The sequence below is a fragment of the Pristiophorus japonicus genome, chromosome 19, assembly GCF_044704955.1.
Source record: "Pristiophorus japonicus isolate sPriJap1 chromosome 19, sPriJap1.hap1, whole genome shotgun sequence".
Lineage (NCBI taxonomy): Eukaryota > Metazoa > Chordata > Chondrichthyes > Pristiophoridae > Pristiophorus > Pristiophorus japonicus.
The window spans coordinates 75,901,993-75,928,906 of NC_091995.1; the positions used below are offsets into that span (position 1 = coordinate 75,901,993).

Sequence of the window (26,914 nt, forward strand, 5' to 3'; positions counted from 1 at the left end):
GTCTGTGATAGGGTGGGAGGCAGCAGAGATTAAATGACAAAAGGAGATGGTAATGGGACACGTTAAGAAACACAAGATGAGTCTAGATGAGGTGTAAATGGGAATGGCAGACTCGTCAACAGTTGCCATGTCAGAGAGAAAAAAATAGGGGCAGAGGTTATTGTTCTGAGATTGTTGAACTCTATGTTGAATGCAGAAGGCTGTAAGGCGCCTAACAGAAAGATAAGGTGCTGTTCCTCAAGCTTGCGTTGAAACAGTGCAGGAGACCGAGGACGGAGAGGTCAGAGTGGGAGGGGTCTGGAGAATTTTAATAAATGACAGGTGGCCGGAAACTCAGGGTCATGCTCGCAGACTGAACAGAGGTGTTCAGTAAAGCATTTAAGGAAGGATATACTTGCATTGGAGGCCATTCGGAAAGGTTCTCTGGGTTGATTCCGGAGATGAAGGGGTTTGTCTCACAAAGAAAGGTTGAGCAGGTTTGGGCCTACACTCTCTAGAAGAATGAGAGATGAGCTTATTGAAACGTACAAGATTCTGAGGGGGGCTTGGCAGGGTAGATGCAGAGAGGATGTTTCCCCTCATGGGGAAATCTAGAACTAGGGGGCACAGTTTCAGAATAAGGGGACCGCCCATTTTAAACGGAGATGAGGAGGAATTTCTTCTCGGAGGGTGGTGAATCTGTGGAATTCTCTGCCCCAGAGGGCTGTGGAGGCTGGCTCATTGAATATATTTAAGGTGGTGATAGACAGATTTTTGAATGATCAGGGAGTGAAGGGTTATGAGGAGCGGGCAGGGAAGTGGAGTTGAGGCCAGGGTCAGATCAGCCATGATCTTATTAAATGGCGGAGCAGGCTCGAGGGGCCGAATGGCCTGCTCCTATTTCTTATGTAAAGCGGTCACCCAGTCTGCATTTGGCCTCCTTGATGTAGGGGAGACGGCATCATGAGCCCCAACTGATTTGCAAACGTTATTTTGTATAGGGGATGGGAGTGTGGCACTGTTTGGGTACGATTTTATTCCTCCACTTCAGCCCATGAAAACGACATATATTATTTTAAGTCTCAAATTTTGTTGAAAATATATTGCAGGCAAAGCAGATTATCTACTCCCAGAACAGGCTATCACCCGTTAAGTCAACTGCATGAACCCACTGGTGGACTATGTGCAGTGACTCACCTTTTTAAATTATACACTCACTGACAGAGGTGTTTAGCACAATAATGATAATTATTCCCTTCCACGTAACTCATTCAGGCTATTGCACATCAGGATCCAGCCCAAGGAAGGAAAGACAGACTTGCATTTATATAGTGCCTCTCACGACCACCAAGATGTCCCAAATCGCTTTACAGCCGATGAAGTACCTTTTATGGAGTGTAGTCGCTGTTGTAATGCAGGAAAAATGGCGGCCAATTTGTGCACAGCAAGCTCCCACAAACAGCAATGTGACAATGACCAGATAATCTGTTTTAGTGATGTGGACTGAGGGATCAATATTGTCCAGGACACCAGGGTTAACTCCCCTGATCATCTTCGAAATAGTGCCGTGGGATCTTTTACGTCCACCTGAGAGAGCAGACGGGACCTCGATTTTTAACGTCTCATCCAAAAGATGGCACCTCCGACAGTGCAGCACTCCCTCAGCACTGCACTGGGAGTGTCAGCCTAGAGTTTTGTGCTCAAGACTCTGGAGTGGGACTTGAACCCACAACCTTCTGACTCAGAGGCGAGAGTGCTGCCCACTGAGCCACAGCTGACTCTAGAATTTCATTAAACTAATCGGGCATAGGTCAGAGACACAGTATGTCCAGCTACTAACACACAGTGCCATGAGTTTCAGATAGACAGGTCCTAACCTGGAGCTTGGAGAGTTACTGATCTCAGCCACGCTGTGGCGAGTTGCCCAGCAAAGTACTTCCTCTCCAGTAGCGAGGGGAGTCACTGACTCCTCTCCTCTCCCTTCACCCCAGAATACCCTTTCAAAGCAATGGACACAAGCCTGGGAAGTGGCTAACCCCTTGGCTAGGAATGGTGGCCAGGGGTGAGAGAGAGAGAGAGAGAGAGAGAGAGAGAGAGAGAGAGAGAGAGAGAGAGAGAGAGAGAGAGAGAAATGGGGTGTGGGAAAACAAAACGCAACAGTAACACAAAATGTGTCTCGTATTACTCAAAACAAAAGCAAAATGCTGCGGATGCTGGAATCTGGAATACAAACAGAAACCGCTGGGTCAGGCAGCAGAGAGTCTGTGGAGAGAGAAACAGCGTTAACGTTTTGGGTCGATGACCTTTCGTCAGAACTGGCAAAAAGTTCGAGATGTAACAGATTCTTGAGGGGGTGCTGAAAGGGGGAGAGGAGGAAAGAACAAAAGGGAAGGTCTGTGATAGGGTGGAAGGCAGGAGAGATTAGAGAGACACAAGGGAAGATGGGCTAACAGGCGATGGTAATGGCACAAGTTAGGAAACAAAAGATGAGTCTCGATAGGGTGTTAAGGGCGGAATCATTACCAGTTGCCGTGGGAAAAGGAGAGAAAAATATATAAGATCGGTGGAGGGTTTAAAAAAAAAAGAGAAAAAAAAGGGAGGAAAGGGAATAAAATAGAGGCAGAGGTTATGGTCTGAAATTGTTGAACTCGATGTGGAGTCCATATTACTCACATGTTTGAAGCAGCTGACAGAGGCAGCTTTGCAGTTGTGCTCGTCGACATACTTTCCCCACTCAAACCCTTGGTTATAAGCTGGAAGGAAACAAACGGACAGTAATTTGGGAAAGTTGGATTAAAAAAAAAGGACAGTTCAATGCAGGTTCAAACTCCAAGGTATGGCCATTTTAAAAGAGGTGACTCAAGCAGTGGACAGAGGAGTGTTATTTATACGGACTTCCAGAAGGTATTCAATAAATTCCGCCATAAGAGACTGTTAACTAAAGTAGCAGCCGACGGAATTGAGGGCAAATGAGTGACCTGGTTAGGAAATTAGCGGAGCGGCAGGAGACAGAGGGCTAAAAATTTGCCAACCTTGTGCCCGTTTTTTTTTGCCGATATTTTGCCGAAAAATGGTGAAGGCAATTCTGCTTAGGGAAGACATGGGAGGGGGGGGGCGGGCGGGGGGGGGGTTTGAGGCAAGTTCGGAGACAACATGTCTCCAAGCTGCTCTTGTGCACCTCCTGGTGGCCACTTCAAACAGCAGCAGAGCAGGTTAGACGAACACCACTTTACCGTAAAGGAAAAGGATCGCATGCCGGAAACCCTAAGGAAACCGATATCGAATGAGGGAGAGCGACTCAAAATTAACGTCAGCAAAATAATAGCAATGAAGAAAATAATGGCACTAAAAAGTGACAAGTCCCCAGGACCAGATGGTTGCCATCCCAGGGTTTTTAAAGGAAGGACATGATCACATTGCAGAGGCCCCAACTATAATCTTCCAAAACGGATGCTGAAATCTGAAAGAAAAACAGAGAATGCTGGAAATCTCAGCGGGTTAGGCAGCATCTGTGGAGAGAGACAGAGTTCTGACGAAGGGTCGCTGACCTGAAACGTTAACTCCGTTTCTCTCTCCACAGATGCTGCCTGACCCGCTGAGATTGTCAGCATAATCTTCCAAAGTTCTCTCGATTCAGGAACCGCCATTTGAGATTGGAAAATTGCGCACGTCATTCCGCTATTTAAGAATGGCTGGCGAGATGGGAAAACCACGAAAGAAAGTCTTGTATTTATATAGCGCCGTTCACGACCACCGGATGTCTCAAAGCGCTTTACAGCCAATGAATTATACAATCAGGGAATTATAGACCAGTTAGCCTAACATGTGTTGTCAGGAAACTACTAGATCTGTAATTAAGGATCGGATGACTGAACATCTCGAAAAGTTTCAGCTGATCAGAGTCAGCGTGGATTTGTGAAAGATAGGACATGCCTGACAAACTTGAGTGAATTTTTTTTTTTTTTATAAAAGAGGTGACTAAAGCAGTGTACGGGAAGTGTCTACGGATGTTATTCATACGGACTTCCAGAAGGTATTTAATAAATTCCGCTATAAGAGACTGTTAACTAAAGCAGCAGCTGACGGAATTGAGGGCAAATGAGTGACCTGGTTAGGAAATTAACAGAGCGGCAGGAGACGGAGGGCTAAAAATTTGCCAACCTTGTGCCCGTTTTTTTGCCGATAAACGGTGAACCGGGAAATTCGGCGAAGTCTTGCGTTTTTAAGTAGCGCTGGGGAGCGGACCACTGGCGTGCAAGACTCGAAGTAGCACTTCCGTCAAAAATTTGGCTCAGTGCACCCGTAGTTAGGACCAAAAAAAAAAACGCCCGGGAAAAACCTGCGTTGGAACAGCGGTAGGTATGGAGACCTGCAAAAAAGTTAAGTTCAAGTTTTTATTTTTTGAATTCTTTTGCAGCGATTCGCTGGATAAGTGTCTTGTGACTGTTTTGTGAATTTTTTCCAATTTATTTTCGGGTGTTTTTCCGCCCTCCCTTGGCCCAACTCGCAGCGGTATCGGCCTCGGACCAAAAACCTCATTTCTAGCCCCAGAGAGGAGGGACAACGGGCAGGTACTAGTGGTGTTCTGTGTGCTGTCATGCAAGCAGAGACTGCTGCCATCAGATTACAGATCGTGACAGAGGTGCCGCGTGAGATCGTGGCGGAGGGTTTTTGTGGCAGAGGAGCGGTGAGGGATCGTGGCGGAGGTGCGGCGAATGCTTGGGGCGGAGGAGCGGCGAATGAGGGTACGGGGCCCAGAAGAGCGGAGGGCCCAGGGGCAGCACGGGCCCAGCCCACACTGCGATATGTGCGCGCACTAGGGTGCAGCAGAGCAGGCCTCGAGTCGTCTTGGTTCAACCCTTGCCACTGGACAAAGACCTAGCTCTGTCAAGCCCGTGTGGTGGCATCGTCCACCCCTTCAATTAGAGTTCAGGACTGGAACATCGGGTCCTTCATTGAAACATCTGTGAACCCATGTGGAAGCAAGTCATCTTCGTTCGAGGGACGGCCTATGATGATGATGACTAGTGGTGTCCCACAGGGATCGGTGTTGGGGCCTCAACTATTCACTGTATTTATTAATGACTTAGATGATGGGATAGAGAGCCACATATCCAAATTTGTCGATGATACACAGATAGGCGGCATTGTAGGCAGTGTCGATGAAAGCATAAAATTACAAAGGGATATCGGCAGATTAAGTGAATGGGCAAAACCGTGGCAAATGGATTGCACTGTAAGTAAATATGAGGTCATCCACTTTGGACCTAAAATGGATAGAACAGGGTACTTTCTAAATATTGAAAAGTGGAGGTCCAAAGAGACTTGGGTGGTCCAGGTACACGGATCATTAAAATGTCACGGACAGGTACAGAAACTCATCGAAAAGGCTAATGGAATGTTGTCCTTTATATGTGAAAGACTAGAATACAAGGGGGTAGAAGTTATGCTGCATCTGTACAGAACCCTGGTTGGCCCACACCTGGAGCACTGTGAGCAGTTCTGGGCACCAAACCTTAGGGAGGATCTATTGGCCTTGGAGGGAGTGTAGTGTAGGTTTACCAGAATGATACCCGGGCTTCAAAGGTTAAGATACGAGGAGAGATTATATAAACTAGGGTGCATTCCCGAGAATTTAGAAGGTTATGGGGTGGATCTAATCGAAGTTTTCAAGATATGAAAGTGAACTGATAGAGTAGATAGAGAGAAACTATTTCTGCTGGTTGGGGAGTCTAGGACTGGGGGCGTAGTCTAAACATTAGAGCCAGACCTTTCAGGAGTGAGATTAGGAAACACTTCTACACACAAAGGGTGGGGGAAGTTTGGAACTCTCTTCTGCAAACGGCAATTGTTGCTAGATCAATTGTTAATTTTAAATCTGAGAGTAACAGATTTTTGTTAACCAAAGATATTAAGGGATATGGGACAAAGGCGGGGATATGGAGTTAGGTCGCAAATCAGCCATGATCTCATTGAATGGCGGAACGGGCTCGAGAGGCTGAATGGCCTCCTCCTGTTCCTATAAGAATTAGGAGCAGCAGTAGGTGCCCTGCTCCGCCATTCAATACGAGCACGGCTGATCTTCTACATTAACTACACTTTCCCGCCCAATCCCTTGATTCCCTTCGTGCCCAGAAATCTATCGATCACATTCTGGAATATACTGAGCAGCCACAGATGTCTTAGTCCCTTGCTCTCGCAGCCTGATAAAGAAAGGTGGAAGTCAGAACTCCAGAGAGCCATGAAAACCAGGTGGTCAGGTTTGACTGCTGGCCCAGTCCCCAGGTTCCTAATGAAGTGTCCTTATAGTAACCCAGAATGAGTTGGCCAACACTGGGGGCAGTACAACTGGCCGCCCCAGTGTCCTGGGCCTCAGTCAGGGTGGGCGGGCCGGGGCTCAGTGGGTAGCAAACTCGCCTCGGAGTCAAAAGGTTGTGGGTTCAAGTCCCACTCCCATAATCCAGGCTGACACTCCAGTGCAGTGCTGAGGGAGTGCTGCACTGTCGCAGGTGCCGTCTTTCGGATGAGGCGTTAAACCGAGGCCCCGTCTGCTCTCTCGGGTGGATGTGAAAGCTCCCATGGCACTGTTTCGAAGCGGAGCAGGGGAGTTCGCCCCAGTGTCGCGGCCAATCAGCATAGCAGATTATCTGGTCATTACCATATTGCTCTCTGCGGGAGCTTGCTGTGCGCAAATTAGCTGCCGTAATTCCTACATTACAACAGTGACTACACTCCAAAAGTACTTCATTGGCTGTAAAGCGCTTTGAGACATCCGGCGGTCGGGAAAGGTGCTATATAAACGCAAGTCTTTCTTTCTTTAAAAGTCGTCCAAAGTTCTCATTTCTAATTGATAGTCAATGACAATTAGAAAGTGCGCTTTTGCATGCCCAGTGTGGATAGGACCACCCACAGCTGTGATTCCTCCCATGGTTGAACCACCTCCTGACACGTCCCAGTCAGGGCTCATGGCTACAGAATGGCCAATTGGTCGGGTGTCAAATATTTGCCCGTAATCTTGGAAGCCTGCCCAGGCGTGGGTAGACGAGGGCAGTGGAAAAAAGGGTCAATAACAATCCAAGACTCCTTTAAAACAACTTGCATTTATATAGCGCCTTTAACGTAGTCAAACGCCCCAAGGCACTTCACAGGAGTGTTTTAAGACAAAACAAATCAATTTGACACCCAGCCGCACAAGAAGAAATTACGGCAGATGACCAAAAGCTTGGTCAAAGAGGTAGGTTTTAAGGAGCGTCTTAAAAAGGGGAGAGGTAGAGAGGCGGAGAGGTTTAGGGAGGGAGTTCCAGAGCTTGGGGCCCAGGCAGCTGAAGGCACGGCCATCGATGGTGGAGTGATTATAATCAGGGATGCTCAAGAGGGCAGAATTAGAGGAGTGTTGACATCTCAGGAGGAGGTTACAGAGATAGGGAGGGGGCGAGGCCATGGAGGGATTTGTAAACAAGGATGAGAATTTTGAAATCGAGGAGTTATTTAACCGGAAGCCAATGTAGGTCAGCGAGCACAGGGGGTGATGGGTGAACGGGACTTGGTGCGAGTTAGGACACGGGCAGCTGAGTTTTGAATCACCTCTAGTTTACGTAGGGTAGAACGTGGGAGGCCAGCTAGGAGTGCGTTGGAGTAGTCAAGTCTAGCGGTAACAAAGGCACGGATGAAGGTTTCAGCAGCGGATGAGCTGAGGCAGGGGTGGAGACGGGCGATGTTACAGCGGTGGAAAGAGGCGGTCTTAATTATGCCACGGTTAAAAGAGAGCAACTAATCCACAGTTTGCTGATCTGTAACGAGGTACCGGTGAGTCTTACGAGTATTGGCCTTCTGAGCATTCCCTGTGCCCTGTCCACTGGACGGATACTGCAGAAAGGCCCCCAGTTTCGCAGCCCAAGAAGCCTTGTTCAACACCTTTGCTTTCTTTGTGGGCGGTTTTCCCTGTGGAACAACAGACAGACTTTAATCTTGACATGAAAACGTAACCTGCAATTAAACAAAATACTTCTTCTGCGGGATGAAGGAGGAGCTGATGTTTTAGGGATTTTTTGTTTTAGAAACCTGTGGTGAGAGAAATAAACACACACACACACAAACACACACTACTGATCGCTGTGCAGTAATTCCCTGCTTGAAATTCTATCTCTGCACATGAAGTCAGGATAAGTGCAGACTTGTCTGGCATCGAACACAAATCTTTCATACTTTAAAGTATCAAAAAGGATTAAAAAAAAAGAGAACGACACTGGGTAATTTCTTCTGATCTGGAGCCAAAAATGTACAGGCACCGAGAAACCTGAAAATCCTTCTCACCAACACAAGAAGGTAAGAAATAGGAGCTGGAGTCGGCCATTCGGCCCCTCGAGCCTGCTCCGCCATTCCATAAGATCACGGCTGATTGGATCCTGGCCTCAACTCCACTTCCCAGCCCGTTCCCCATAACCCTCGACTCCCCTTGTAGTTCAAAAATCTCGAACAAGCTGCCGTCTCCAGTGGTGGACGCTGATTCGCTGAATTCCTCCAAGCGAGAGCTGGACCCGTTTCTGACTGGGGCGGTAATCACCTCGTACAGAAGGGTAGGTACTGCGGGGAATTCGGGGTCAGACGGATCTCCTGGACTAGTTTCGATCGCCCAGATGAGTCAGAGAGGAATTTCCCAGATTGTTATCCCCCCCAAATTGGCCTGGGTTTTTTTTTAAAATCTGGTTTTTCCCTCTCTCCCAGGAGATCACATGGTTTCAGGCAGGGTGGAGTGTATATGTTGCGATACACAAGGTATTGTAATTGTGTGGGACAGGCTCAATGGACCAGAGGGTCTTTATCTGTCCGTCACTGCTCGTATGTAACCCAAGGCTGTGCCTATACACCATCTGACTTTGTGAACTTCGACGGACAGGCCAATTAAACAGAGCTCAACTTTTGCACCAGTACAATGCCTTGTACGTAACGTGACGGAATGTGCCTACCGTTATAAAACCGTACAGGTGCAGCGTCGAGAATTCAGAGTTCCGGAATCCACGCCGATCGGTGGCAGGGTCTTTCGGAATCCGGAAAATGTTCCGGAATCCGGACCCGACGACCCTGCTGACCTCGGGCCTCGCCGCCGCAACCTCGGGGCCTCCTCGCCGGCCCAGCCCGAACACCACCTCGGCGGGAATCCTCCCCACCCTGGCTTTCTGGCGTTCCAAAATTCAGAAATATCCGAACCTCGGCTTGGGTGTTTCCGGATTTGTGACGTCAGAAAACAAATCGAAAGCCCAGAAAAGTCCGGAGTCGGGAATGGCCACAGTCCCGAGGGTTTCAGATTTTAGACACTGCACCTGTATTACACACAGGTCATTCGGCCCAACTGGTCCGTGCTGTGTTTATGGTCCACACCAGCCTCCTCCCACCTCTCCTCATCTCACCCCTTCAACATATCCTTCTATTCCTTTATAAGAATACAAGAAATAGGAGCAGGAGTAGACCATTTGGCCCATCGAGCCTGCTCCGCCTTTCAATATCATGACTGATCTGATCTTGGCCTCAACTCCACTTCCCCATAACCCCTGATTCCCTTATCGTTCAAAAATCTGTCTATCTCCACCTCAAATATATTCAATGACCCAGCCTCCACTGCTCTGAAGGAGAGAATTCCAAAGATTCATGACCCTCAGAGAAGAAATTCCTCCTCTTCTCCGTTTTAAATGGGTGAACCCCTTATTCTGAAACTATGCCCACTAGGCCTAGATACCCCCAAGAGGGGATATATCCTCTTTGCATCTACCCTATTAAGCCCCCTCAGAATCTTATATGTTTCAATAAGATCACCTCATTCTTCTAAACTCCAATGAGTACAGGCCCAACCTTTCTTCATAAGACAACCCCTTCATCTCAGGAATCAACCTCGTGAACCTTCTCTGAACTGCCTCCAATGCAAGTATATCCTTCCTTAAGTACGGAGACCAAAACTGTACGCAGTACTTCAGGTGTGGCCTCACCAACGTCCTGTACAGTTGTAGCAGAACTTCCATACTTTTATACTCCATCCCCCTTTCTCCCTCATGTGTTCCTCTAGCTTTCCCTTAAATGTATCTGTACTATTTGTCTTAACTACTCCTGTGGTAGGAAGGCAAATGGAATGTTGGCCTATATTGCAAGGGGGATGGAGTATAAAAGCAGAGAAGTCCTGCTATAAACGGAGATGAGGAGGAATTTCTTCTCTCAGAGGGTCATGAATCTTTGAAATTCTCTACCCCGGCAAGCTGTGGAAACTGGGTCATTGAATATATTTAAGGTGGAGATAGACAGACTCTTGAACTATAGGGAAGTCAAGGGTTTTTGAGGATGTAACTAGTAGAGTGGATAAGGGAGAACCAGTGGATGTGGTGTATTTGGACTTTCAAAAGGCTTTTGACAAGGCCCCACACAAGAGATTGGTGTGCAAAATTAAGGCACATGGCATTGGGGGTAATATATTGAAGTGGATAGAGAACTGGTTGGCAGCCAGGAAGCAAAGAGTGGGAATAAACGGGTCCTTTTCAGAATGGCAGGCAGTGACTAGTGGGGTGCCGCAGAGTTCAGTGCTGGGACCCCAGCTATTTACAATATACATTCATGATTTAGATGAAGGAATTCAATATAATATTTCCAAGTTTGCAGATGACACTAAGCTGGGTGGCAGTGTGAGCTGTGAGGAGGATGCGAAAAGGCTGCAGGGTGACTTGGACAGGTCAGGTGAATGGACAAATGCATGGCAGATGCAGTATAATGTGGATAAGTGTGAGGTTATCCACTTTGGTGACAAAAACAGGAAGGCAGATTATTATCTGAATGGTGACAGATTAGTAAAAGGGGAGGTGCAACGAGACCTGGGTGTCATGGTACATCAGTCATTGAAAGTAGGCATGCAGGTACAGCAGGCGGTGAAGAAGCCAATGGCATGTTGGCCTTCATAGCGAGGGGATTTGAGTACAGGGGCAGGGAGGTGTTACTACAGTTGTACAGGGCCTTGGTGAGACCACACCTTGAGTATTGTGTGCAGTTTTGGTCTCCTAATCTGAGGAGGGACGTGCTTGCTATTGAGGGAGTGCAGCGAAGGTTCACCAGACTGATTCCAGGGATGGCAGGACTGACATATGGGGAAAGACTGGATCGGCTAGGCTTATACTCACTGGAATTTAGAAGAATGAGAGGAGATCTCATCGAAACATATAAAATTCTGACAGGACTGGACAGGTTAGATGCAGGAAGAATGTTCCCAATGTTGGGGAAGACCAGAACCAGGGGACACAGTCTAAGGATAAGGGGTAAGCCATTTAGGACCAAGATGAGGAGAAACTTCTTCACTCAGAGAGTTGTGAACCTGTGGAATTCTCTGCCACAGAAAGTTGTGGAGTCCAATTCGTTGGATATATTCAAAAGGGAGTTAGATATGACCCCTACGGCTGAATTGATCAAGGGGTATGGAGAGAAGGCAGGGGTGGGGTATTGAAGTGAATGATCAGCCATGATGATATTGAATGGTGGTGCACGCTCAAAGGGCCGAAAGGCCTATTCCTGCACCAATTTTCTATGTTTCTATGTTATCGGGAGCAGGCGGGGAAGTGGAGCTGAGTCCATGATCAGATCAGCCATGATCTTATTGAATGGCGGAGCAGGCTCGAGGGGCTGTTTGGTCCCTAGTCCTGGTCTCCCCCACAAGCAGAAGCATTCTCTACATTTACACTATCAGACGATTTCATAATTTAAAATACCACAATCAGGTCACCCCCTCAGCCTTCTCTCTAGAGAAAAGAGCCCCAGCCTGTGCAGTCTTTCCTAAGAGTTCGACCCTCTCAGTTCTGGTAACATCCTCGTCAATCTTGACACCTTTTCTAGTGCTCCATATCCTTTTTGTAATATGGAGACCAGAGCTGTGTACAGTACTCTTGCTTCTAAAGGAGATCCTCCTGTTGCCTAATGTCAGGTGGTGTGGTAACTGGGGAAGTGATTTGTTTCAGCAAAGGGCCGAAAACCTCAGACAGGGCTTTACTGAATTGATATCTCCCTTCTATTCCCCCCCCACCCCCTCCACCCCGCCCTGTTCTCCATCCAATCAGCCTGAAGCTGTACCCTGACCCTGCAGGCATGCCCGGACTAACTGTGACTCCTGTTCCGTCGCTACAATTTTTTTTTTAAATGGAGTGACTGCTGCCAATGACTGGAAGCTGCACAGAAGTGTACTGTGAACTCCCGCAACCAGAAACATGAACCCGCTCCCATCCCGACATTTTCCCCAGAGCCCGTTCCCATCCCGGCATTTTCCCCAGAGCCCGTTCCCATCCCGGCATTTTCCCCAGAGCGCCCTCTCTCCCAGACATTTTCCCCAGATCCCATTCCCTCCCAGACATTTTCCCCAGAGCTCCCTCCCTCCAGACATTTTCCCCCTTGCTCCGACATTTTTTTTTAAGCAAAACTGTAGCACTAAGACAACAAATCACACGATGCATGGGAAGTGGAGAATTTTCAGGATATCACACTGCGACAGGCCACTTACAGATACTTTAATTCATTCAGGGGATGTAGGCATCGCTGGCAAGGTTGGCATTTATTGCCCATCCATAACTGCCCCTCGAGAAGGTGGTGGTGAGCTGCCTTTTTGCCAACCGAGTCTCTCGCTAGACCATTTCAGAGGGCAGTTAAGAGTCAACCACATTGCTGTGAGTCTGGAGTCACCTCTAGGCCAGACCGAGTAAGGGCAGCAGATTTCCTTCCCTAAAGGCCATTAATGAACCAGTTGGGTTTTTACGACAATCCGGTAGTTTCAAGGTCACCATTACTGATGCTAGCTTTTTTATTTCAAGACTTTTTAATGAAATGAATTTAAATTCCCCAGCTGCCATGGTGGGGGTTAAACTCGGGTCCCTGGATCATTAGTCCAGGCCCCTGGGTTATTAGCCCAGTAACACAACCACGTAAAACTAACCTGCAACCTAGCCAAGATGCTGGCTTTCTTCGAGTTGGAGGAGTAGCTTCGCGAACAGGAGACGCTGCAGAATCTTTTAGTCTTGGAGAAGAAGGTATCACGAGCTCCCCTGATCCCACACATCTCACAGGTAGCTTAGAGAGAACACATTGTTGTAAAAATTAAAAAGGCACAAGGATAAATGAAAGTTAGGATCCATGCAATTTTAAACAACAGAACTTAAAAATAAAGATGAAAATCTTGGATGAAAACAGAAAATGCTGGAAGTGCATAGAAGGGAAAGTGTGTTGGAGAGCTCTGTGCAGGGCACCTTGGAATATGCCAGCTGTCTTGATGTTCTCAATGTCCGTGAATCTGCCAACACTATATTGCCCGCAATATTTCCAGAAATGTGGTGACTATTGACAACACGTATGACCCACATTGTCGATGACGACACAGTGACTACTGACACCGCAGTTGTCCCTGCACCCTATTGATGCAGTGTGATTTGGGGAGCTGGGGTTAGTGATTAGGGTTCGGGATTAGTGCTAAAAAGACTTGCATTTCTATAGCGCCTTTCGCGACCACCAAATCCCTTTACAGCCAATGAAGTTGTTATGACTGTAATCCTGTAAATGCCATGTCTAACCACCAGAGAGCTTACCCCCTGGAGTCCCAAGGGATCCCACAATCTCTTGGGAGCACCTGTATATAAGGAGGTCTCACAGGCTGGACAGGCACTCTGACATCTGGAATAAAGGACTACAGTCACACTTACTTTGAGCTTGCAGCATCTAGTCTGACTCTTTACTCAAGACATAACATAGAAAATAGGTGCAGGAGTAGGCCATTCGGTCCTTCGAGCCTGCACCACCATTCAATAAGATCATGGTTGATCATTCAACCTCAGTACCTGCTTTCTCTCCATACCCCTTGATCCCGTTAGCCGTAAGGGCCATATCTAATTCCCTCTTGAACATATCCAATGAACTGGCCTCAACAACACACTGCGACAAGGAATTCCACAGGTTAACAACTCACTGAGTGAAGAAGGTTCTCCTCATCTCAGTCCAAAATGGCTTACCCCTTATCCTTAGACTGTGTCCCCTGGTTCTGAACTTCCCCAACATCGGGAACATTCTTCCTGCATCTAAACTGTCCAGTCCCGTCAGAATTTTATATGTTTCTATGAGATCCCCTCTCATCCTTCTAAACTCCAGTGAATACAGTCCCAGTCGCTCCATCTCTCCTCATATGTCAGTCCTGCCATCCCTGAAATCAGTCTGGTGAACCTTCGCTGCACTCCCGCAATAGTAAGAACATCCTTCTTCAGATTAGGAGACCAAAACTGAACACAATATTCCAGGTAAGACCTCACCAAGGCCCTGTACAACTGCAGTAAGACCTCCCTGCTCCTATACTCAAATCCTCTTGCTATGAAGCCAACATACCATTCACCTTCTTCACCGCCTGCTGTACCTGCATGCCAACTTTCAATGACTGATGTACCATGACACCCAGGTCTCGTTGCACCTCCCCTCTTCCTAATCTGCCGCCATTCACAAGCACTTTGGCAGTGTAGTCACGTGAAGGAAACACAGCAGCCAATTTGCGCACAGCAAGATCCCACAAACAGCCATGTGATAACGACTAGATAACTTATATTAGTGATGGTGATCGAGGGATAAATATTGGCCTCAGGACACCAGGGAGAACTCCCCCGCTCTTCTTCAAAATAGTGCTATGGGATCTTTTACTTCCACCCGAGGGGGCAGACGGGGCCTCGGTTTAATGTCTCATCTGAAAGACGGCACTCCCTAGATTTATGTGCTCAAGTCTCCGGAGTGGGACTTGAAGTCACAACCTTATGACTCAGACGAGAGTGCGACCCACTGAGCCACGGTTGACATTGCAAAGTGGAGGGCAGAGAAGCCCAAGGCAAAAATCAAAAAAGGGCCACAATACAGCAAAATTCTAAAGGGGCAAAGTGTGTTAAAAAGACAAGCCTGAAGGCTCTGTGCCTCAATGCGAGGAGTATTCGGAATAAGGTGGACGAATTAACTGCGCAGATAGCAGTTAACGGGTATGATGTAATTAGTATCACGGAGACATGGCTCCAGGGTGATCAAGGCTGGGGACTCAGCATCCAGAGGTATTCAGCATTTAGGAAGGATAGACAGAAAGGAAAAGGAGGCAGGGTGGCATTGCTGGTTAAAGAGGAAATTAATGCAAGAAGAAGAAAGGACATTAGCTTGGATGATGTGGAACCGGTATGGGTGGAGCTACATAATACCAAGGGGCAGAAAACGCTAGTGGGAGTTGTGTACAGACCACCAAACAGTAGTAGTAAGCTTGGGGACAGCATCAAACAAGAAATTAGGGATGCATGCAATAAAGATACAGCAGTTATCATGGGTGACTTTAATCTATTGATTGCGCTAACCAAACTGGTAGCAATGCGGTGGAGGAGGATATTAGGGATGGTTTTCTAGACCAATATGTCGAGGAACCAACTAGGGAGCTGGCCATCCTAAACTGGGTGATGTGTAATGAGAAAGGACCAATTTGCAATCTTGTTGTGCGAGGCCTCTTGGGGAAGAATGACCACAACACGATAGAATTCTTTATTAAGGTGGAGAGTGACACAGTTAATTTAGAAACTAGGGTCTTGAACTTAAGGAAAGGTAACTTCGATGGTTTGAGGCGTGAATTGGCTAGAATAGACTGGCAAAAGATACTTAAAGGGTGGATAGACAATGGCAAACATTTAAAGATCACATGGATGAACTTCAGCAATTCTACATCCCTGTCTGGAGTAAAAATAAAAGAGGGAAGGTGGCTCAACCGTGGCGAACAAGGGAAATTAAGGATAGTGTTAAATCCAAGGAAGAGGCATATAAATTGACCAAAAAAAGCAGCAAACCTGAGGACTGGGAGAAATTTAGAATTCAGCAGAGGAGGACAAAGGGTTTAATTAAGAGGGGGAGAATAGAGTATGAGAGGAAGCTTGCCGGGAACATAAAAACTGACTGCAAAAGCTTCTATAGATGTGTGAAGAGAAAAAGATTAGTGAAGACAAATGTAGGTCCCTTGCAGTCAGGTTCAGGTGAATTTATAATGGGGAACAAAGAAATTGCAGACCAGTTGAACAAATACTTTGGTTCTGTCTTCACGAAGGAAGACACAAATAACCTTCCGGAAGTACTAGGGGACCGAGGGTCTAGTGAGAAGGAGGAGCTGAAGGATATCCTTATTAGGCGGGAAATTGTGTTAGGGAAATTGATGGCATTGAAGGCCGATAAATCCCCGGGGCCTGATAGTCTGCATCCCAGAGTACTTAAGGAAGTGGCCCTAGAAATAGTTGATGCATTGGTGATCATTTTCCAACAGTCTATCGACTCTGGATCAGTTCCTATGGACTGGAGGGTAGCTAATGTAACACCACTTTTTAAAAAGGGAGGGAGAGAGAAAGTGGGTAATTATAGACCGGTTAGCCTGACATCAGTAGTGGGGAAAATGTTGGAATCAATTATTAAGGATGAAATTTGGAAAGCAGTGACAGGATCGGTCCAAGTCAGCATGGATTTATGAAGGGGAAATCATGCTTGACGAATCTTCTGGAATTTTTTTTGAGGATGTAACTAGTAGATTGGACAGAGAGAACTAGTAGATGTGGTGTATTTGGACTTTCAAAAGGCTTTTGACAAGGTTCACACACAAGAGATTGATGTGCAAAATCAAAGCACATGGTATTGGGGGTAATATACTGTCGTGGATAGAGAACTGGTTGGCAGACAAGAAGCAGAGAGTCGGGATAGAAACATAGAAACATAGAAAATAGGTGCAGGTGTAGGCCATTCGGCCCTTCGAGCCTGCATCGCCATTCAATGAGTTCATGGCTGAACATAAACAGGTCCTTTTCAGAATGGCAGGCAGTGACTAGTGGGGTGCCGCAGGGCTCAGTGCTGGGAGCCCAGCTCTTTACAATATACACCAATGATTTAGATGAAGGAATTGAGTGTAATATCTCCAAGTTTGCAGAGGACACTAAAGTGATGGCGGTGTGAGCTGTGAGGGGGATGCTAAGAGGCTGCAGGGTAACTTGGACAGGTTAGGTGAGTGGGCAAATGCATGGCAGATGCAGTATAATGTGGATAAATGTGAGATTATCCACTTTGGTGGCAAAAACGCGAAGACAGATTATCTGAATGGCAGCAGATTAGGAAAAGGGGAGGTGCAACGAGACCTGGGTGTCATGGTACATCAGTCATTGAAAGTTGGCATGCAGGTACAGCAGGCGGTGAAGGCGGCAAATGGTATGTTGGCTTTCATAGCTAGGGGATTTGAGTATAGGAGCAGGGAGGTCTTACTGCAGTTGTACAGGGCCTTGGTGAGGCTTCACCTGGAAAATTGTGTTCAGTTTTGGTCTCCTAATCTGAGGAAGGACGTTCTTGCTATTGAGGGAGTGCAGCGAAGGTTCACCAGACTGATTCTCGGGATGGCTGGACTGACATATAAGGAAAGACTGGATCAACTGGGCCTTTATACACTGGAGTTTAGAAAGATGAGATGGGATCTCATAGAAACGTATAAGATTATGAAGGGACGGGACAGGTTAGATGCGGGTAGAATGTTCCCGATGTTGGGGAAGTCCAGAACCAGGGAACACAGTCTTAGGATAAGGGGTAGGCCATTTAAGACTGAGATGAGGAGAAACTTCTTCACTCGGAGAGTTGTTAACCTGTGGAATTCCCTGCCGCAGAGAGTTGTTGATGCCAGTTCATTGTATATATTCAAGAGGGAGTTAGATATGGCCCTTACGGCGAAGGGAATCAAGGGGTATGGAGAGAAAGCAGGAACTGAGGGAACGATCAGCCATGAACTCATTGAATGGCGGTGCAGGCTCGAAGGGCTGAATGGTCTACTCCTGCACCTAGTTTCTATGTTTCTATGTTTCCTCCTCATCTCAGTTCTAAATGAACGACCCCTTATTCTGAAAATATGCCCCCTAGTTCTAAATTCCTCCTCTCAGAATCTTGCATGTTTCAATGAAATCACCTCTCATTCTTCAAAACTCCAGAGTATGGGCCCATTCTACACCATCTCTCCTCATAATACATCTGAAAGGGAAGGACAAGTAACCCTTCAACTAATGGACAAATAGCATAGTGTTTGAGTGTTTATTGATTGTTGGGTGTTTTACTGCCTGATTACTGAAGGGACTGAGTGTAACGTAGCCAAGTTTGCTGATACAAAGATGGGAGGAAAAGCAATGTGTGAGGAGGACACAAAAAATCTGCAAAAGGACATAGACAGGTTAAGTGAGAGGGCAAACATTTGGCAGATGGAGTATAATATTCTAAAGTGTGCAGTCATGCACTTTGGCAAAAAAAATGGAAGAACAAGTTTTTATTTAAATGGAGAAAAATTGCAAAGTGCTGCAGTACAGCGGAACCTGGGGGTACTTGTGCATGAAACACAAAAGGATTGTATGCAGGTACAGCAAGTGATCAGGAAGGCCAATGGTATCTTGGCCTTTATTGCAAAGGGGATGGAGTATAAAAGCAGGGAAGTCTTGCTACAGTTATACAGGGTATTGGTGAGGCCACACCTGGAATACTGCGTGCAGTTTTGGTTTCCATATTTAATAAAAGGACATACTTGCTTTGGAGGCAGTTCAGAGAAGGTTCACTAGGTTGATTCCGGGGATGAGGGGGTTGACTTATGAGGAAAGGCTGAGTAGGTTGGGTCTCTACTCATTGGAATTCAGAAGAATGAAAGGTGATCTTATCGAAACGTATAAGATAATGAGGGGGCTTGACAAGGTGGATGCAGAGAGGATGTTTCCACTGATGGGGGAGACTAGAACTTGGGGGCATGATCTTAGAATAAGGGGCCGCCCATTTAAAACTGAGATGAGGAGAAATTTCTTCTCTCAGAGGGTTGTAAATCTGTGGAATTCATTGCCTCAGAAAGCTGTGGAAGCCGGGACATTGAATACATTTAAGACTGAAAGAGAGAGTTTCTAAACCGATAAGGGGCTAAGGGGTTATGGGAAGCGGGCGGAGAAGTGGAACCGAGTCCATGATCGATGTCTGTGCTTCACGTGTACATTCACGCCGTATTGCGAGTGTGCGGAAGGTGTTTTCTACTGAAATTAGTGAATGCAGCAAAAAAAATATTGTCGCCGTAGCAATAGAAACATAGAAAATAGGTGCAGGAGTAGGCCATTCGGCCCTTCGAGCCTGCACCGCCATTCAATATCATGGCTGACCTTGCAACCTCAGTACCCCATTCTTGCTTTCTCTCCATACCTTGATCTCTTTAGCTGTAAGGGCCATATCTAATTCCCTCTTGAATATATCTAATAAACTGGCATCAACAACTTTCATGAGTTAGAGAATTCCACAGGTTAACAACTCTTGAGTGAAGAAGTTTCTCCTCATCTCGGTCCGAAATGGCCTACCCCTCATCCTTAGACTGTGACCCCTGGTTCTGGACTTCCCCAACATCGGGAACATTCTTCCTGCATCTAACTTGTCCAATCCCGTCAGAATTCTATATGTTTCTTTGAGATCCCCTCTCATCCTTCTAAACTCCAGTGAATATAGGCCCAGTTGATCTCCTCATATGTCAGTCCTGCCATCCCTGGAATCAGTCTAATGAACCATCGCTGCACTCCCTCAATAGCAAGAACGTCCTTCCTCAGATTAGGAGACTAAAACTGAACACAATATTCCAGGTGAGATCTCACCAAGGCCCTGTACAACTGCAGTAAGATCTCCCTGCTCCTATTCCTCTCACTATGAAGGCCAACATGCCATTTGCCTTCTTCACAGCCTGCTGTACCTGCATGCCAATTTCAATGACTGATGTACCATGACATCCAGGTCTCATTGCACCTCCCCTTTTCCTAATCTGCCGCCATTCAGATAATAATCCGCCTTCCTGTTTTTGCCCCCAAAGTGGATAACCTCACATTTATCCACATTATACTGCATCTGCCATGCATTTGCCCACTCACCTAACCTGTCCAAGTCACCCTGCAGCCTCTTAGCATCCTCCTTACAGCTTGCATCGCCACCCAGCTTAGTGTCATCTGCAAACTTGGAGATATTACACTCATTTCCTTCATCTATAACATTGATGTATATTGTAAATAGCTGGGGTCCCAGCATGGAGCCCTGCGGTACCCCACTAGTCACTGTCTGCCATTCTGATAAGGACACATTTATCCCGACTCTCTGCTTCCTGTCTACCAACCAGTTCTCCATCCACGCCAGTGCATTACCCCCAATACTCCTCTTCAATTCCTATTGCACAACACAGATTTAAGAGAGTGGGGGATAACTAGGCCAGGATGTGGAGACAGAATGCAGTCCCCATTTCAAAGTCACGTATTTTATGTTTATTTTTACAGAATACAAAAGCAAAATAGCGCGGATGCTGGAATCTGAAATAAAAACAGAAAATGCTGGAAATCTCAGCGGGTCAGGCAGCATCCGTGGAGAGAGAAACAGAGTTAACGTTTCGGGTCGCTGATTCCTCGTCAGAACTGGAGACTGTACCAAATGATCAGAGTCTTAAGGAGCGCTGAAAGGGGGAGGGGAGGAAAGAACAAAAGGGAAGGTCTGGGATAGGGTGGAAGGCAGGCGAGATTAGAGAGACAAAAGGGATGATTGGGCTGAGATGAGATGGTAATGGCAGAAGTTAGAAAAAGATCCATCATGTCCATGCCGGCCAGTCAATGAGGAGAATTTTTTTTTAAAAACACAGCAAGTCTCGATGATCTGGAATGCACTACCTGAAACAGATTCAATAGTAGCGTTCAAAAGGGAATTGGATATACACTTGAGAAGGAGAAATTTGCAGTGCTCTGGGGGAAAGAGTGGGACTAATTGGATCGCTCGATCAGAGAGCCAATATAGACATGATGGGCCGAATGGCCTCCTTCTGTGCTGTACGTCCTACAATCTGTCAATTGTGCCCACTCACTTAATCTATCTCTGACTGTCTGCTCCCACCGTCCACCTAATGTACTGCTGCTCCTAACTTAGTGATTGTATTCACTGGACCCTTACTGGTAGCAAGCTTCACTGCTCTGCATTTATTGTGACTCAGACCGACATTGGCCGCTATCCGCCACAAGCTACCATGTTGATTCACAACCACAGCTTTACGACTCCAGCACAAACAACAACGTGTAGTTATATGGCCCCTTTAACGTAGTGAAACGTCTCAAGGCTCTTCACAGGAGTGTTAGAAGACAAAAAAAATTGACACCGAGTAGAAATTAGCGCAGGAGACCAAAAGCTTGGCAAAATAGGGAGGCTTTAAGGAGCGTCTTGAAGGAGGAAAGCAAGGTGGAGAGGCTTAGGGAGGGAGTTCCAGAGCTTAGGGCCCAGGCAGCTGAAGGCACGGCCACCAATGGTTGAGCGATTATAATCACTCAGGAGGGCAGAATTAGAGGAGCGCAGAGATCTCGGGGGGGGGGGGGGGGGGGGATTGTAGGGCTGGAGGAGATTACAGAGATAGGGAAGGGTGATGATTCAAGTCTTTGAGACCCCAATGCTCAAACTGTTCCATGTTAATAGATATAAAATATCCACAAAAAAAATGTGTACCCATTCCAAGCTTTCCATCGACAGACGATTCATCATCATTTGCTATTTCTATTATTGACTCAGCCTCCACATTCTGATGCTGGCCGCTCCCCTCATCTGCCATGTTCTCATCACTGGATTCCTCGGTGGTGAAGTCTTCATCGCTGCTGCTGCCACGGTCATCCAGACTATCGTATTCATCAAACAGGACATAGTCATCATGGCCAACACGGTCAGAGGCCATTGCTGTCTCTCTCTACAGGCAGAAAAAAATAAATACATTGGAGCAGGAGGGTCAGAGTTCAACCACTGGCAAAATAAAACCAGAACATGCTCAGCAGATCAGGCAACAACTTGTATTTATATAGCACCTTTAATGTCCTTTAAACGTCCCAAGGCGCTTTACAGGAGTATTATGAGATAACAATTTTGACACTGAGCCACATAAGTAGAAATTAACACAGATGGCCAAAAGTTTGGTCAACGAGGTAGGTTTTAAGGAGCGTCTTGAAAGAGGAAAGCGAGGTGGAGAGGTTTAGGGAGGGAGTTCCAGAGCTTGGGGCCCAGGCAGCTGAAGGCACGGCCACCGATGGTTGAGCGATTATAATCAGATGCTCAAGAGGGCAGAATTAGAGGAGCGCAGACATCTCGAGGGGGGTGGGGTTTAGGGGGGAGCTGGAGGAGATTACAGAGATAGGGAGGAGCGAGGACCATGGAGGGATTTGAAAATAAGGATGAGAATTTTGAAATTGAGGCGTTGCTTAACTGGGAGCCAATGTAGGTCAGCGAGCACAGGGGGTGATGGGTGAGCGGGACTCGGTGCGAGTTAGGACATGGGCAGCAGAGTGTTGGATGATCTCACGATTACGTCGGGTAGAATGTGGGAGGCCAGCCAGGAGTGCGTTGGAATAGTCACGTCGAGAGGTAACAAAGGCAGGGATGTGGGCTTCAGCAGAGAACAGGGAACTCATTGAATGGTGACAAAGAGGAGCATTTATGCCAGCACCAACACATTCAAGGACAAGCCACGCTTACACGACCAGAGCAATGGCATCCATTACACACCAACAGCACCCCACTCAGCCACACCCCCATTAGAATCACAATCCACCTCCCCCCTCCCCAAATCAAATGTACAGTAATTCCCCTCCTGGCACTTATCACACTAACAATGCATCACCCCACCATGTCCCCCGTGCGCATAAAATTGTATCTTAACATTTATCACACAACGGAAGCAGATTTAATAATAACTCTCAAAAGAGAATTGGATACTTGAAGGGAGAACATTTTGCCGGGCTGTGGGGAAAGGGCAGGGGGGTGGTGGGACTAATTGGATCCTTCAGCGAGCTGGCACAGGCAGGTGGGCTGAATGGCCTCCTGCTGTCTGTATCATTCTACGATCCTGCAGCACTTCAGCACAGAACAGGTTCTCACAGTTACTCAGGTGCTCAATACTCGACTTTGTCTGTTATACCGTATGATGCACTGTATCAGTTGGAGTCCACATAGTCGATGCCTGGGAAATTGGGATACAATGTGAAACATGGTTTCATCACAAGGTACGTACTGATCACTGAATGAGAAGCATTGCAAAAGGGAGGAAACAATGTCAGCCGTGGCTCAGTGGGCAGCACTCCCGCCCCTCGGATTTGTGGGTTCAACTCCCACTCCAGGGACTTGAGCACAAAAATCCAGGCGGACACTCCAGTGCAGTGCTGAGGGAGAGCTGCACTGTCGGAAGGGCCGTCTTTCGGATAAAACATTAAACCGAGGCCCCGTCTGCTCTCTCAGGTGGACGTAAAAGATCCCACGGCACTATTTCGAAGAAGAGCAGGGGAGTTCTCCCCGGTGTCCTGGCCAATGTTTATCCCACAATCAACGTAACAAAAAAAATTATCTGGGTCATTATCACATTGCTGTTTGTGGGAGCTTGCTGTGCGCCAGTTGGCTGCTGCGTTTCCCGCTGCGTTTCCCGCATTACAACAGTGACTGCACTCCGAAAGTACTTCATCGGCTGTAAAGCGCTCTGGGACATCCTGAGGTCGTGAAAGGCGCTATATAAATGCAAGACTATCTTTTTTTGGAGTGAGGACATTTATGAACAGAAAGAATCAGAGATAAAGGGGGTAACTCTGGGGTACAATGCTGAGTTTACGCCCATGGTGATGTTACTCTCCAGTGAGCTGAGCGGAGAGTGGCATTAGGCAGAGTCCAAACCGGCCTCCCACCAGATCCCGGCAGACTCCTGCCTCGGCGGCTTGGGTTAAAATGACCCCAAACAATAAATATTGCTTCACCTTTCTCCGACTGCTTGTTGTGTCAGAATGCTTCGAGTTACAGAGTGGATGGACAGACCACGCCTTCCTACATGGAAATGGGGCGAGGGGAAAGGAATTCCACCTCTCCTTTAAAAATCTCCTCCAAACCAGTCTCCGCTACCAAACGTTTGGTCGCCCGTCTGAATACCTCCTTTCTCAGCATGGCCTCCATCTTCCATCTTCATCATCCTCTAAAAGTGAGTTCTCGGGTGACTGAACAGTCCAATACGGGAATTACAGTCTCTGTCACAGGTGGGACAGACAGTGGTTGAGGGAAGGGGAGGGTGGGACAGGTTTGCCGCACGCTCCTTCCGCTGCCTGCGCTCGATTTCTGCATGCTCTCGGCGACGAGACTCGAGGTGCTCAGCGCCCTCCCGGATGCACTTCCTCCACTTAGGGCGGACTGGTCTTTGGCCAGGGGCTCCCGGGTGTCGGTGGGGATGTTGCACTTTATCAGGGAGGCTTTGAGGGTGTCCTTGTGACGTTTCTGCTGCCCACCTTTGGCTCGTTTGCCGCGAAGGAGTTCCGAGTCGAGAAACTCCAGAACAAACGGGATATTGTTCAACCTCCCTCGCCTCCAGTCCAGCTCCAAGGTCATCCCATCCTCTCTCATTGAATTACGGTTCGCGGACGACGCTTGCGTCTGCGCACACTCGGAGCTCGAACTCCAAACCATCGTCAATACCTTCACCGAAGCGTACGAAAGCATGGGCTTTATACTAAACGTCCGTAAGACAAAGGTCCTCCACCAACCTGACCCCGCCACACAGCACTGCTCCCCGATTATCAAGATCCATGACGAGGCTTTGGACAACGTGGATCATTTTCCATACCTCGGGAGCCTACTGTCAACAAGGGCAGAAGTCGATGACTAAGTCCAACACTGCCTTTAGTGTGCCAGTGCAGCCTTCGGTCACCTGAGGAAGAGGGTGTTTAAAGACCAGGGTCTCAAACTTGGCACCAAGCTCATGGTCTACAGAGCAGTAGTGATACCCGCCCTCCTATATGCTTCAGAGACATGGACTATGTACAGCAGGCACCTTAAAAGCACTGGAGAAGTACCACCAACACTGCTTCCGGAAGATCTTGTAAATCCACTGGGAGGACAGACGCACCATCAGTGTTCTCGCTCAGGCCAACATCCCCAGCATCGAAGCACTGACCACAATCGATCAGCTCCGATGGATGGATGGGCCACATCATCCGCATGCCTGACACTAGACTCCCAAAGCAAGCGCTCCAACATGGCAAGCGAGCCCCAGGTGGGCAGAGGAAACGTTTCAAGGACACCCTCAAAGCCTCCTTGAAAAAGTCCCACCGACACCTGGGAGTCCCTGGCCCAAGACCGCCCAAAGCGGAGAAGCATCTGGGAAAGCGCTGAACACCTCTTCGCTGGGAGCACGCAGAAGCCAAGCGCAAACAGCGGAAGGAGCGTATGACAAATCAAACACCCCACCCACCCATCCCTCCAACCACCGCCTGCCCCACCTGTGACAGAAACTGTAGGTCCCTCATTGGTCTCATCAGTCACCTTGGAACTGGACCAAGACCTAGTTCTGTCAAGCCCGTGTGGTGGCTGGTGTGCAACGGTCACCACACGTTAAAAAAATCCACGCACAGGCATCTTCCACCCTTCAATATATAGTTCGGGATCTGGAATATTAGGTCCTTCATTCAAACACCTGGGAACTTTTTGGCATGGAAGCAAGTCAGCCTTGAATCCGAGGGACGGCCCGAGAGAGACACACTCCAAAAGTACTTCATTGGCTGAAAAGCACTTTAAAACATCCGGTAAAAGGCGCTATATAAATGCAAGTCTTTCTTTTTTTCTTTCAAATAATCGTATTATACAACAGACATTCTAAATTAAATTGCTGTTGAGAAAGTATTCCGGTTAGATGATCCCGCAACAAATCCCACGATTTTCTACGCCCAAGTGTGTGGTGTGCTTTTCTGACCAAGCATCGCAATTTTGTCCTAGAAGCAGAGACAATTATTGAGGGGGGGGGGGGGGGGTGTCTGAGCAAATAACAAGACATTTGTTGCAGCAATCACTTGCCTTACCTGTTAACCATTGAACAGAGCAAACAAGGGGCTGCAGACTAGATTACCAAACTGCTGCAGCCTCTGATAACATTGTTGTTCGAGGACTGCCTTGTCTGGGACCTCAACATTCAGCCACAACTTGCACTGCTCACAGCCCAGGACATCAGACACAAACATTTAGCAACAATGATAACAACCCTCAGGATCCACTATCTCTCACTTTGACCACATATCTTCTTGGCAACAATGTCTCTCTTGTTTACTTCCAAAGTACTGGATGGAAACAAACAAACTAGCTTAAAAACAGGCAGCGAGAGCATTGCAAACACAATCTGTGGGTAAGGAGACTTCAGCCATTCATTGTGAGGGACAAGACTTGTGACCATCATACAAGTTGCAGCTCACCTCTTTTGTCCTCAAAACAAAACTAGCTCATTTTTTAATTAATTCAGTGCATTTTTCAAAAGAACTCACAGTCTTTTCCCCCATCAGCTCTGGCTCTGTGCAAATTGAGTGTTTGAATTCAGGAAGTAATTGCATACAATGCTGCCATCTTCGGAAGGGGCCATCTCCTTATAATGTGCTCTCTTACTGGAGGGGGCCGCCATCCTCCTTAACCAATGGGAAGTGCTGGCACTGAATAGCTGCTGGGGGTTGTAAAGCATTCTGGGAGATGTAGTCCATCAGAGTTGGTGTACTGTTGCAACCCCATTATAGGCTGCTCCCTTTTCATTGCACTGAAACAAATTGACTTGTCCAATGTTTTGAATTAAGCCAAACGAATCGCATCTCATACTGGACATTTAATGCTTAAAAAGTCAGAAGGTTGAGGGTTCAAGTCCCGCTCCAGGAACTTGAGCACATAAATCTAGGCTGACATTCTCAGTGCAGTGCTGAGGGAGTGCTGCACTGTCGGAGGTGCCGTTTTTCAGATGAGACGTTAAACCGAGGCCCCGTCTGCCCTCTCCAGGTGGTCGTAAAAGATCCCTTGGCACTATTTCGAAGAAGAGCAGGGGAGTTATTCCCCGGTGTCCGGG

The 26,914-nt window shown here is 47.4% G+C and overlaps 1 protein-coding gene across 3 annotated transcripts in view; it reads right to left on the reverse strand.

The window, feature by feature from the left end:
- l3mbtl2 (L3MBTL histone methyl-lysine binding protein 2) overlaps positions 1-26,436 on the reverse strand; it is a 125,580-nt gene extending 99,144 nt beyond the window's left edge. For all 3 annotated transcript variants that reach the window (XR_011587868.1, XM_070861644.1, XM_070861643.1), the window contains exons 1-5: positions 26,352-26,436; positions 21,532-21,766; positions 12,926-13,059; positions 7,797-7,920; positions 2,653-2,732 (exon numbers count right to left, since the gene is read on the reverse strand). Coding sequence is in view for 2 of the 3 variants with exons in the window: in XM_070861644.1 (XP_070717745.1) it covers positions 2,653-2,732; positions 7,797-7,920; positions 12,926-13,059; positions 21,532-21,766; positions 26,352-26,417 (639 nt within the window). In the remaining variant the exon portion in view is untranslated. The remainder of the gene's footprint in view (positions 1-2,652; positions 2,733-7,796; positions 7,921-12,925; positions 13,060-21,531; positions 21,767-26,351) is intronic.
- Between the last annotated feature and the right edge of the window lie 478 nt (positions 26,437-26,914).